General features: G+C 43.2%; 2 protein-coding genes across 3 annotated transcripts in view; both read right to left on the bottom strand.

Annotated features, from left to right (window-relative positions):
* Positions 1–3,937, bottom strand: part of LOC120320011 (ciliary neurotrophic factor receptor subunit alpha-like) — an 8,556-nt gene extending 4,619 nt beyond the window's left edge. The window contains exon 1 of one of the 2 annotated variants that reach the window (XM_039369437.1): positions 3,780–3,937. In XM_039369437.1, the coding sequence (XP_039225371.1) occupies positions 3,780–3,824 (45 nt within the window). In that variant the 5' untranslated portion in view covers positions 3,825–3,937. The remainder of the gene's footprint in view (positions 1–3,779) is intronic. The other variant, XM_039369436.1, reaches the window with a different exon arrangement.
* Positions 3,938–5,606: 1,669 nt separating this feature from the next.
* LOC120320010 (procathepsin L-like) lies at positions 5,607–12,434 on the bottom strand (the record flags this gene model as incomplete). The annotated part of the gene is made up of 4 exons (XM_039369435.1): positions 5,607–6,098; positions 7,383–7,497; positions 10,091–10,259; positions 12,150–12,434. Coding segments are annotated over 4 exons (669 nt in total), but the record flags the coding sequence as incomplete, so codon positions are not given.
* Between the last annotated feature and the right edge of the window lie 66 nt (positions 12,435–12,500).

Here is a 12,500-nt window from a genome sequence, read left to right as displayed (position 1 = left end):
CTTTTTTGTCTTTCTTATCGACAATTGTTAAGTCTGGGGTGTTATGTTGCAGGTGCTTGTCTGTTTGAATTCTGAAGTCCCAGAGCAGTTTAATTTTATCATTTTCTATGACTTTCTCTATTTTATGATCCCACCAGTTTTTGCTTACAGGCAAATGATATTTTTTGCAGATCTTCCAATGCACCATTGTTGCTACTTTGTCATGCCGCTGCTTGTAATCAGTCTGTGCAATCTTCTTGCAACAGCTTACCAAGTGGTCCACTGTTTCTTCAGCTTCTTTGCATAGGCGGCACTTACTGTCTGTTGCTGTCTTCTCAATTTTGACTTTGTATGCATTTGTCCTTAAGGCTTGGTCTTGTGCAGCCAGAATTAGTCCCTCGGTCTCTTTCTTCAATTTTCCTGCTCTTAGCCATTGCCAGGTTTTATTATTATCTGCTTTCCCAGCTATTTTTTTCATGTATTGGCCATGTAGTGCTTTGTCTTCCCATGTCTCTATTCTGTTCTTCATTTGATCTTTCTTGTAGGCCAGTTTGGTCTCTCCAGTAGTTAGTAAACCTTCCTGATATACTAATTTCAGTGCATCTTCATCATTGTTCTTCAGATATTCTTCCAAAGCCATTTTTTCTTCTTCAACCATCTGATGTACTTGTAGCATTCCACGCCCACCTATTTGCCTTGGTAGATAAAGTCTATCAATGTCACTGCGTGGATGAAGGGCATGATTCATTGTCATTATTTTTCTGGTCTGCCTATCCATTGCTTTTAGTTCTGCTTGAGTCCAGTCCACTATTCCAGCTGTGTACCTAATGACTGGGATTGCCCAGGTGTTGATTGCCCTTATGGTATTTCCTCCATTGAGTTTGGACTTTAAGATCTTCTTCACTCTCTTGATGTATTCACCTCTAATCTTTTTCTTGACTTCAGTGTGATTGATGTTGTCAGCTTGAAGGATACCCAAGTATTTGTAGTACTCTTCCTCATCCAGACTCTTAATGTTATTTTCGTGGGGCATCTTGATTCCTTCAGTTTTCACTATTTTTCCTTGTTTGATAGTAAGTGTGGCACATTTGTCCAAGCCAAACTCCATTACAATATCTTGGCTATATATACGGACAGTGTTGAGCAGCGATTTTATTTCAGATGATGTTTTTCCATACAGCTTCAGATCATCCATGTAAAGGAGGTGGGATAGTCTAGCAGATGTTTTTGATGTTTGATAACCATGTCCTGAGTTATTCAGTATTGTTGACAGAGGAAACAGTGCAATAACAAATAGTAATGGTGATAATGAATCTCCTTGAAATATTCCTCTCTTGATATTAACCTCTCCCAGCTTCTCACCATTGATCTGCAGCTGTGTCTTCCATTGTGCCATCGATCTTTGCACAAATTTTCTGATGTTTCTACTGACTCCTGTTATTTCTAGGCACTTTATTATCCAATCATGTGGCAGAGAGTCAAATGCCTTTTTGTAGTCAATCCATGCCACATTCAGGTTGGTCTTCCTTCTCTTGCAGTTTTCCAAGATCATTTTGTCTATTAGGAGTTGATCTTTTGTTCCTCTGCTATTGGGGCGGTTTCCTTTCTGCTCAGGTGGAAAGAGATTGTTTTCAACTAGATGCTGTTGTACTGCATCAGCTACCACACCAGTTAGTAATTTGAAAGTTGTTGGTAAGCAGGTAATTGGCCTGTAGTTACCTGGTGTTGTTGCCCCTTTTGCTGGATTTTTCATTATTAGGTAGGTTTTCCCAGTTGTTAGCCACTTTTCAATTTCTCCTCCCTGTAGTATATTGTTGAACTGCTTGGCAATGAGTGGGTGTATAACAGTTAGATGTTTCAACCAAAACCCATGCAGTTCATCTTCACCTGGTGCTGACCAATTTTTGATTTTCTTTGCTCTTTTTTCTACCATTTTTGTTGTTATTACTAGTTCTTTCATTTCAACTTCTGTTTTATTTGCATCCACCTCTTTTAACCAAGCCGCATCCTTGTTGTATTTCTTTGGGTTATCCCATATCTGCTTCCAGAACTGCACTGTTTCTTCCTTGTCAGGTACTGACTGATTCCTTGTAGTTTCTCCATTGATGGATTGGTAGAAACATTTCTGATTGGATTGAAATTGGAGGTTTTGCCTATAGTTTGCAATTCGAGCTTCATATCTACTGATTTTCCTGGCTATAGCTGTTATTTGTTGCTTTATTATTTCCAATGCTTCCTTGATCTTCCTTGTTTCTAAGTGGTATTTCTTGATTAGGTATTCTTTGGTCTTCTTGTTCTTCAGCTTCTTTTCTTTCATCTGTTCTAGCTTGCTTGCATGTGATCTTAACTTGCTGATCTTATTTTCTAGTCTAACCTTCCATTTTTGTGGTGCACTGTTTGTTTGTTTTTCTTTTTTGTTGATTTTACATCCCAGGTATTCTGTTATAACTGCAGCTGTGCTGTACATTAGTTGGTTTGTTTCTTGCAGTGAATTGGTGCTTATACTTGCTATTGCAGTATTTGCATCTTTTAATGCTTGTGCTAGCTGTTTCTTTGAAACAAGCTTCAATGCAGGCAGCCTTATTCTGTTGTTTTTGTGCTGTTCTAGATGCTCAGTTATTCTTTGTTTCAATTCTTTTATTTCTTTAGTTAGAAGATTTTGTTCTTCCTGAGGAATAGGCGCCTGGTTTCCAAATGAGAACAGTTGTATATCTCTACTGGATTCTTTCACTGCCAACTCCCCCTGGTTTACCTCTACATTCTGAATTACTTCTTGTAAGGCTTTGATTTCTTTGCCCTGGGTAAACCTTTGCAGTTCGTCCAATTCTGTTTCTGTAAATACTTTATTTCGTGTTATAAATCGGCGTTGATCTGCTAGTTTCCAGAACTGGTGCATTCGTTTTAGATATCCTCTTCTTGTTGGACTTGATCTGTAGTAACAGATCATTATTTCTTTGTTTTCCATCACTGTGTATCTGCGACGGGTAAACACCTTTTCTTCCAGTAGTTCTGCAGCTGCTGGCCCTGGTTGCTCAGCCAACAGTCCTGAGTCCTGTAACCCATTTTTCACCAGATATCCAGGAACTCCAATATCTAGCGCGGACCTTGTTAACCCGGGCGACATCCGAGCCGGTATGGCATTCTGAAATTTACGTCTCACCATATTTTTTATGGGAGAGACACTCTTTGTCTGACTCCTCTGATGAGACCTGTCCAGTATGGTTGAACCTCTGGCATAGCTCTCATCTTCCTCAGAGTACACAAGCCCCACAATCACGTCAAGGTAGTGCCTCACTGGGGGATTATTATTATTATTATTATTATTATTATTATTATTATTGTTGTTGTTGTTGTTGTTGTTGTTGTTGTTGTTATTATTATTATTATTATTATTATTATTATTATTATTATTATTATTAAATATTTGGAGGGCGCCAGATAAAGAGAGGGAAAGGAAAGGAAAAAAAAAAGAAAAACCAGTACACAGAAGTCAGAAGGGAAGGAAAAAGACGGAAGACCCAGGGAGGAAGGAAGATCTATGTTCTCTGCCTAATTTTTGCATAACTGACGACCATAACTTACTGTATTGCAGAAAAAAAAACATGGCAATGAATTAAAGAAACAGAATTTGCCCTCCCCGACTTTAAAGCTTCAGTCTTATTTTGGGGGGACTGAATTGGTTTTCCTTTGGACCGAACTGTTCATATCGGCCTTCTTTTAACCCTTGTTTGCTCTCATTTGGTTGGTGAGTGGCACTGCCCCCTCGACCCTCGACTGCCCTTCAAGAAAGCGCTACTTACCTTAAAATGTGTCTCGATCCACCAGACATGCAGGGATCTAGCCATGCCCTTCGTCCGAGGAAAAACAGGCCAGTTCCAAAATCGGACGATGGGGAGGGTCGGGATTGCAACAGACCAATTTCGGCATGCCGAGTTGAACGCTCCGTTCTGGCTGGAAAGTAAACATCCTTTGCACGTTCTGCCAAAGTCCAGTTGTGGTAGTTGCCGTTCTGTTTTAGTTTTTGTATGCTGTTTGTGTCTTGCATTGTTGGTACTGTTGTTTATTGTTTTGGTACTATTGTTATTATTATTTGATAGGGTATGAAGTATATACACTGAGAACTTCTTTACCGGAGACAAATTCCTTGGCCAATAAAGAATATTTTTTTCTTCTCTTCTCTTCTCTTCTCTTCTCTTCTCTTCTCTTCTCTTCTCTTCTCTTTTCTTCTCTTCTCTTTTTTTCTCTTCTCTTCTCCTCTTCCTTCCTTTCTCTTCTCTTCTTTTCTCTTCTCTTCCCCTCCCCTTTCTCTTCTCTTCTCTTCCCCCCGCCCCTCTGCTTCTTTCTCTTCTCTTCTCTTCTCTTCTCTTCTCTTCTCTTCTCTCCTCTCCTCTCCTCTTCCATTCTCTATTTTCTATTCTTGTCTACTCTGTATACTACTCTATTCCATTTCATTCTGTTTCTGTTCCTGTTCCAGTTCCATTCATTTGTATTCATTTCTAATTCTATTCTTTCTATTCAATTCTATTCTAGAGCCGTGGTGGTGCAGTAGTTAGAATATACTACCATTTCAGACAAATGGCTGTCCAATCTCATCTTAAAACTTTCCAGTGTTGGAGCATTCACAACTTCTGGAGGCAGGTAGTTCCATTGGTTAATGCTCCTCATTGTCAGGAAATTTCTCCTTAGTTCCAGTTTATCTAGTCTGTCTTCTTCGTTTTGGTTTATCTAAAGGACAGAAAATACCAGGAGCAATGCTGTTGGCATGATCTGCATCCTTACTCGGGTGGAAACTAATCAAGGAGAGAAGCAATCTGGAACTAAGGAGAAACTTCCTGACAGTGAGAACAATTCACCAGTGGAACAACCTGCCTCCAGAAGCTGTGAATGCTCCAACACTGGAAGTTTTTAAGAAGAGACTGGACGGCCATTTGTCTGAATTGGTATAGGGTTTCCTGCCTGAGCAAGGGGTTGGACTAGATGACCTCCAAGGTCCCTTCCAATTTTATTACTACTACTACTACTACTACTACTACTACTACTACTACTACTACTACTACTCTAAAGGAGGACAACCTTAAAAAAGGCCCATTGGCCAAACATCCAAATTTTGATCCCGTGCCCACGGGGATGCTGCAAATGTGTATAAGTGTGAAAAATGGTCATAAGTCACTTTTTTCAGTGCCTTTGAACAGTCACTAAACTAATGGCTGTAAGTCAAGGACTATTTGTACTGTACATAAACAGGGAGCAAATCACGAGTACTGATGACGTTCCCTAGTTGGTTCATGAAACGTCTGCAAGAAAACCACCCAGCTGAGAGAGCACCAAGGACCCCACAATCCTCCTCCTCCTCCTCCTCCTCCTCCTCCTTGAGCTTCAGCTACAAATATTCTCTTCTATTGGTATTCACATTTATGCAAAAAAAAGGGGGGGGATACAGCATGGGTGTCAAACTGCCAGCCCACTGGCCGGATGCGTCATGCCAAAACCACATCCACCCCAGCTCCAGCAATGGGAAAGAAGTCACGATACGTTGCGACACATCACGTGACGTAGCGAGTTTGACACCCCTGGGACAGAGGGAAAAATAAAGGAAAGGTGTAGGAATCACTCCATTAGGCATTGAACAAGCACAATAGAACCTTTATTGAAACTTGCGTACTGCAGACCACTCATGATTAGATTCAGGAAGCTGCTAACAACAGCAGAGCACTCTTCACACCGTGGGAAAACTAGGATCAGAAACCAGGAAGAAATACATTGGATTTAAAGTAGGAGTCTTCAAACTTGGCCCTTTGATGACTTGTGGACTTCAGCTCCCAGAATTCCTCAGCCAGGCATGCCTCGCTAAGGAATTCTGGGAGTTGAAGTCCACAAGTCATCAAAGGGCCAAGTTTGAAGACCCCTGATTTAAACTTTTAACCCAATCTGGGGCAACGACGCCAGCAAGGGACAGCTCAGTTGGAAAGGTCGAAACTCCGAGGCGGAGAAGATTTGGGATGAAACGATGCTGGATCAGTTACATAGTTGGATAACAAGCTTGATTGGCTACCCCACAATGGTTATCCACTCCTTTCACCAATCGCATGTAGCCCTGCTCGCCCCAATTCTCAGACCAGCTGGGAAAGAGAAGAAAGGAAGAAAGGGAGATTAATAGGTGGACAATTGATGGTGTGTGGCAAAATTGGCTCTTTGTTAGAAATCCTGTTTATATAAAGTATTACACAGAGCAAACAAAGAGAACAGTCATCATGTGCCTAACTGCTCAACTATATAACTGTAATAGGAAATAGGAAATAGGAAACTCTACTTAGAACAAAGCAACATATATACCAGGGATAGGCAACCTTGGCTCTTTTATGACTTGTGGACTTCAACTCCCAGAATTCCTGAGCCAGCCAGTCATAAAAGAGCCAAGGTTGCCTACCCCTGGTATATACACTATATACCAGGAGTCTTCAAACTGGGCTCTTTTATGACTTGCGGACTTCAACTCCCAGAATTCCTCAGCCAGCATGGGGGAACTATGGCTCCTTCATGACTTATGGACTTCAACTCCCAGAATTCCTCAGCCAGCATGGGGGAACTATGGACCTTTTATGACTTGTGGACTTTAACTCCCAGAATTCCTCAGCCAGCATGACTGGCTGAGGAATTCTGGGAGTTAAAGTCCACAAGTCATAAAAGGGCCAAGTTTGAAGACCCCTGCTATATACCATAGATCCAAGCTTGTAAATTCTGCCATCTACTGGCTGAATACTATTGTTGTTGTTGCCTAAAAATATGTTCCAACAATGAATTCCGACGCTCTTGAACCCTTGACCGATCAAGAGATTTGCCTGTATCCCTTCTACAGCTGGCCCAGATCCTCTGTGTTGCCAAGAATGAACTGCTTTAAGCAGAGTTTGGTCTGCTTAAGGCCCCAGGGTAGAAAATAGGAGATTGGGAGATCTAGTCGTGCCTTAGGCATGAAAGTTGGCTGGATGACCTTGGGCCAACACCAAGAGATGGTGAATTCTAGTCCGTCATTAGATGTAAAACAGCTGGGTGATCTTAGCCCAATCACCAGGAGATGGTGAGTTCTAATCCATCCTTAGGTATAGAACAGCTGGGCGATCTTGGGCCAGTCACCAGGAGACGGTGAGTTGTAGTCTAGCCTTAGGTATGAAAGTGCTGGGTGACTTTGGGTCAATCATCAGGAGATGGTGAGTTCTAGTTCCACCTTAGGCATAAAAAGCCAGCTGGGGCAACCTTACCAAGGCTGAGAAACCCTGTTCTAACAAATAGCCCCTCACACTTTCTTAGCTAAACCTGATGATAAAATAAATGAGATTTAACTTTGACCCAGGAACTGATTTTCAACGCCCTTCTTCTTCATCCTGTGCCATCTCCTCTTTAATCACCTGTTCTTTAGGATCCAGTAATCGGTGGTCTTCTCACCCTCCTGCTCAGTGCCGTAGCCCACAGCCAGCATGGCGTGAGTGACCTTGTGGGTGCACTCGCTGCTTGCAAAGATACCTGGGCAGAGAAGAACAGAACACACACACAGAGAGAGAGAGAGAGATGGCCCTCAAAATGTACTAGTAGGAGGTCTCTTAAACTTCTGTGTCTGTGCATGTACACATATGTACATGCCCATTCCACCCCCAAAGTTGCTTTTTTTTCTTCCACAGACATTCACCCACTCCAGATAGATAGATAGATAGATAGATAGATAGATAGATAGATAGATAGATAGATAGATAGATAGATAGACATGATAGATGACAGATGATAGATGATAGATGATGGATGGATGGATGGATGGATGGATGGATGGATGGATGGATGGAGAAAGAGAGACTGACTGACTTACTGACTGACTGACTGATGTGGAGTCCTTGGTGCTCTCTGAGCTTGGTTATTTTCTTCCAGACGTTTCATAACCCAACTAGGTAACATCATCAGTGCTGGAAAGTAGTGTGGGGTTTGCTCTCTGTTTACATACAGGTGGCTTGCCCTGTCAGCATTGGGTGGGGATGGTCTTGATGTTTCCTTGATTAGGCTGTTGTTTACTGTTTGATTGTTGGTCTGAATTGGTTGTTCTTTGATTGGGAATTTGTTTACTGCTTGATGGTTGATATAGTGTTTATTTATTTATTTATTTATGAGACTTATATACCACTTTAAGTGCAAGCACTTTCTAAGCGGTGTACACCAGTAAGCAATGTGTATATATATATATATATATATATATATATATATATATATATATATATATTTACATTGCCCCCAACAATCTGGGTCCTCATTTTACCTGCCCCGGAAGGATGGAAGGCTGAGTCAACCTTGAGCCGGTGAGATTTGAACCGTTGACCTGCTGAACATAGTCAGCTAAAGTGGCCTGCAGTACTGCACTCTAACTGCTACGCCACCTCGGCTCATTAATATTTAATAATAATATTTAATAAGTGTTAAACTTATTTACTCTATTTTTATTTACTGTTAGACTTCTACGCCAAGACTTCTACGCTAGGCGGCTTACTGTCATGCAATTAAAATACCAAATAAAACATTACGCGATGAGTGTTAAATCTTGGTGTTGTCTTTGGTTATCTAGGTGTTGTTTGCTGGTGAGGAGGCGTTTTGATCTTTTTTGTTTCCTTGGTGGCTTTTTGATGTCTGTTTTGCCACTAACATACTGTATAAACAGACAGCAAACCCCACTCCTTTGTAGCACTGATGATGTTACCTAATTGGGTTGTGCAACGTCTGCAAGAAAAAAACAACCCAATGGTATGTAAATATAAGCAGAGAGCAAACCTCACTCCCTTTTAGAACTGAAGATTTTACCCAAACCCAATAGAGGCCATCCTTGTTTCAGCAAGCAAAATTGGCACCAGTGACTTGGTCATTAAGCAGAGCAATCACTAAATGAAAGGGTCCTGTGCCCACGATCCGAATGTAAGGACCCACCCCACTTTGCATCTTAAGAAGACAGAACTCTTGGAATATTTCTTCCAACAGGGATCCTTTATTAAGAGAAAATGGTTGCAGGCGTTCTAGACAGGACTTGAGGTTCAAGCTCTCCCATTCGAGGTTTTAAGGGGTTCCCCAGTAGTCCCACCCAATCACCCCCCTCTTCCAGTGACAGTTTCAGGCATCACAATCCCACCCCTTTTTTCCTTTCTTCCGTCTGGATGGAGACTTCAGATAAACTACATGAAAGGTAAATAGCCTCCTTTGTTATGATAAGGCCTTTTGGTGCTAACCCCATTCAAACTCTTTGAAGTTGCAATACACACATTCAGTTCCTTAGAAGTATACTGAAGGAAGTGAGGGCCATAAAGCCCTTTTGTTCTCCCCCTTCTCTCCCTCTTATGGCAGAATCCAGAGAAGGCAGAATTGGGGTTTTCTATATTTGATAACCAAAGATGAAATATAATTGGATTCTGGCACCGACTTTCTTTTGCTTTAAAGAGCCATGAAGCTCTTCAAGACAAGGATGGCTCGCAAAGTGACTTTTTTCATGAGTAACGGTGAATGGTCATTGTCTGAAGCAATCACTAAATGAGGACTGTCTTTATTTAGCCCACAGATCTATCTTACAGCCATCAGATTACTCTACAGTAGGGGTCTTCAACCGTGGCCCTTTTAGGACTTGTGGACTTCAACTCCCAGAATTCCTCAGCCAGGCACATTTAAATTTACATTTTTATCATCACCCAGAAAGGAAAAACACAAGATAGTCAGGCACATAGGGATATCCTGAGGTAAATCAAACAGTATACAGAACACCCAGAGGAAAAAAGGCGGGAAAAAAGGGAAACGCCCCCTTCATACTCACAGCAACCAATCAGAGTGTAGATTGCCTCATGCATGAGTCAGCACTCTCTAATTCAGGGGTCTTCAAACTTGGCCCTTTTAGGACTTGTGGACTTCAACTCCCAGAATTCCTCAGCCAGCATGGGGGAACTATGGCCCCTTCATGACTTGCAGACTTCAACTCCCAGAATTCCTCAGCCAGTGTGCCTGGCTGAGGAATTCTGGGAGTTGAAGTCCACAAGTCATAAAAGGGCCACGTTTGAAGACCCCGGCTCTACAGATCCTCAATTGCCTCAGTTCTCCTTACCCGACTTATAGAAATGGAATCCGAAATTCTTCGCGTCCACACCCAAGGATACTGGCCCCATCGTGGCCACAGCTTGCTCCAGGGCTGCCTCATTCTGTGACTGAATCCGCACTAAGGACGTGCAGTTGCCCACCCGAGTTGTTGGGTTGTAGTGACATTCGAACTCGTCCTGCAGAGATGGGACAGGAAGACGCAGGGGAAGTTTAGCAGCCTTTTCTGAGACTGGCCCATAGAACATAGAATCAGGGTTGGAAGGGATGTTGGAGGTCATCTAGTCCAACCCCCTGCTCAGGCAGGAAACCCTATACCATTTCAGACAAATGGCTGTCCAATCTCTTCTTAAAAACTTCCAGTGTTGGAGCATTCACCGCTTCTGGAGGCAGGTTGTTCCACTGGTTAATTGTTCTAACTGTCCTTAGTTCTAGGTTGCTTCTTTCCTTGGTTAGTTTCCATCCATTGCTTCTCGTCCTGCCTTCAGGGGCTTTGGAGAATAGCTTGACTCCCTCTTCTTTGGGGCAGCCCCTGAGATATTGGAAGGCTGCTATCATGTCCCCCCTCGTCCTTCTCTTCATTAAACTAGACATCCCCAATTCCAGCAACCGTTCCTTATATGTTTTAGCCTCCAGTCCCCTGATCCTCTTTGTTGCTCTTCTCTGCACTCTTTCTAGAGTCTCAACATCTTTCTTAAATTGTAGCAATCAAACTGAGACGCCAAATTAGCTCTCCATGTGTGATTTAGTGCACTGCACAGAATAAATAGCAATAGCACTTGGACGTATATCGCTTCACAGTGCTTTGACAGCCCTCTCTGAGCAATTTATAGTCAGCCTATCTGCCCACTGCTCCAACACTCTGGGTCCTCATTTTACTGACGTCGGAAGGACGGAAGGCTGAGTCAAGTTTGAGTCGGAGAGACTCGAATTGCCAAACTGCTGCCAGTTGAGACTCAGCAGAATTACCCTGAGATTTGCTACTTCGCGGGGGTGGGGGGACAAATTCAGCATTTGGCTACAGTAGATCCAGTTGCTGTTTTGGCTAAGAGTGGTGGTCCTCACTTTATGGAATAGCTTGATCCCTGAGATACGTAGGAAAGCCCGCATCCCTTGCCTGCAGGCTGGAAAATAGTCAAACCCATCTTCCATCGAACAGGGGTCCTCAACTCTGGCAACTTTAAGACTTGTGGACTTCAACTCCTAAGTCACTTTTTTCAGTGCTGTTGTAACTTTGAGGGGGTCACTAACTGAATCGATGTAAGTCGAGGAGCACCTGTAGAGTATGACCTTTTAAGTAACATACTGTTCATTGTGTAATCAACAAAATGGCCAGTAAATAGAAGAATAATAACTACAAACATAGTCTTGGGGGGGGGGTCCTTCATGCTCTCTGGATTGGTTCTTTTCTTGCAGACATTTCATGACCCAACTAGGTAACATCATCAGTGCTGGAAGGGGGTGGGCTTCTTCAGAATAGAGTAGAGTAGAGTAGAGTAGAGTAGAGTAGAGTAGAGTAGAGTAGAGTATCTCGTCCTGTAGAGATGGGACAGGAAGACGCAGGGGAAGTTTAGCAGCCTTTTCTGAGATTGGCCCATAGAACATAGAATCAGGTTTGGAAGGGACATTGGAGGTCATCTAGTCCAACCCCCTGCTCAGGCAGGAAACCCTATACCATTTCAAACAAATGGCTGTCCAGTCTCTTCTTGAAAACTTCCAGTGTTGGAGCATTCACTATTTCTGGAGGCAGGTTGTCCTCACTGTCAGGAAGTTTCTCCTTGGTTCTAGGTTGCTTCTCTCCTTGATTAGTTTCCATCTGTTGCTTCTTGTCCTGCCTTCAGGTGCTTTGGAGAATAGCTTGACTCACTCTTCTTTGGGGCAGCCCCTGAGATATTGGAAGGCTGCTCTCATGTCTGATGACGTTACCTAGTCGGGTCATGAGACGTCTGTAAGAAAAGGACACAGCTCAGAGGGCCCCGAGGACCCCACAGCTCCACTCTGAGCCACAAAGATTCTCTTCCGTCGGTCGATCACGCCTTGCCCATGTCCACCTCGTCTCCCTCTCTCACCTTCTCCTGGTAAGGATAATCCTGCTCCGAATTGATGCCTCGGTTGTCCCGAACGTACTCAAAGGCGTGGCTGACGTAGCCTCCATGACAGCCCTTGTTGCCCAGCTTCCAGGAGCAGTCCATGAGGTTCTGCTCGCTCAGGGGGACCAGCTTGCCGGTCTTCTTGAAGAGCAGACCCTCCAGAGCCCCCGTGGCACTGAAGGCCCAGCAGGAGCCACAGTGTCCCTGTGAAGAGTGGAAGAGGCTGGGAGGAGCTCTGCAGGGCCAGGAGGCCAAAGCTGGTATCTAGGGTTCGGTATTTAATTGAGGAGGAGGAGAAGGTAGATGGAGACAGTGAAAGAAAGGAAGGAC

This window comes from Crotalus tigris, unplaced genomic scaffold (genome assembly GCF_016545835.1).
Source record: "Crotalus tigris isolate CLP2741 ecotype Arizona unplaced genomic scaffold, ASM1654583v1 scf7180000021069.17278, whole genome shotgun sequence".
NCBI lineage: Eukaryota > Metazoa > Chordata > Lepidosauria > Squamata > Viperidae > Crotalus > Crotalus tigris.
This window is presented reverse-complemented; position numbering and strand designations above follow the sequence as displayed.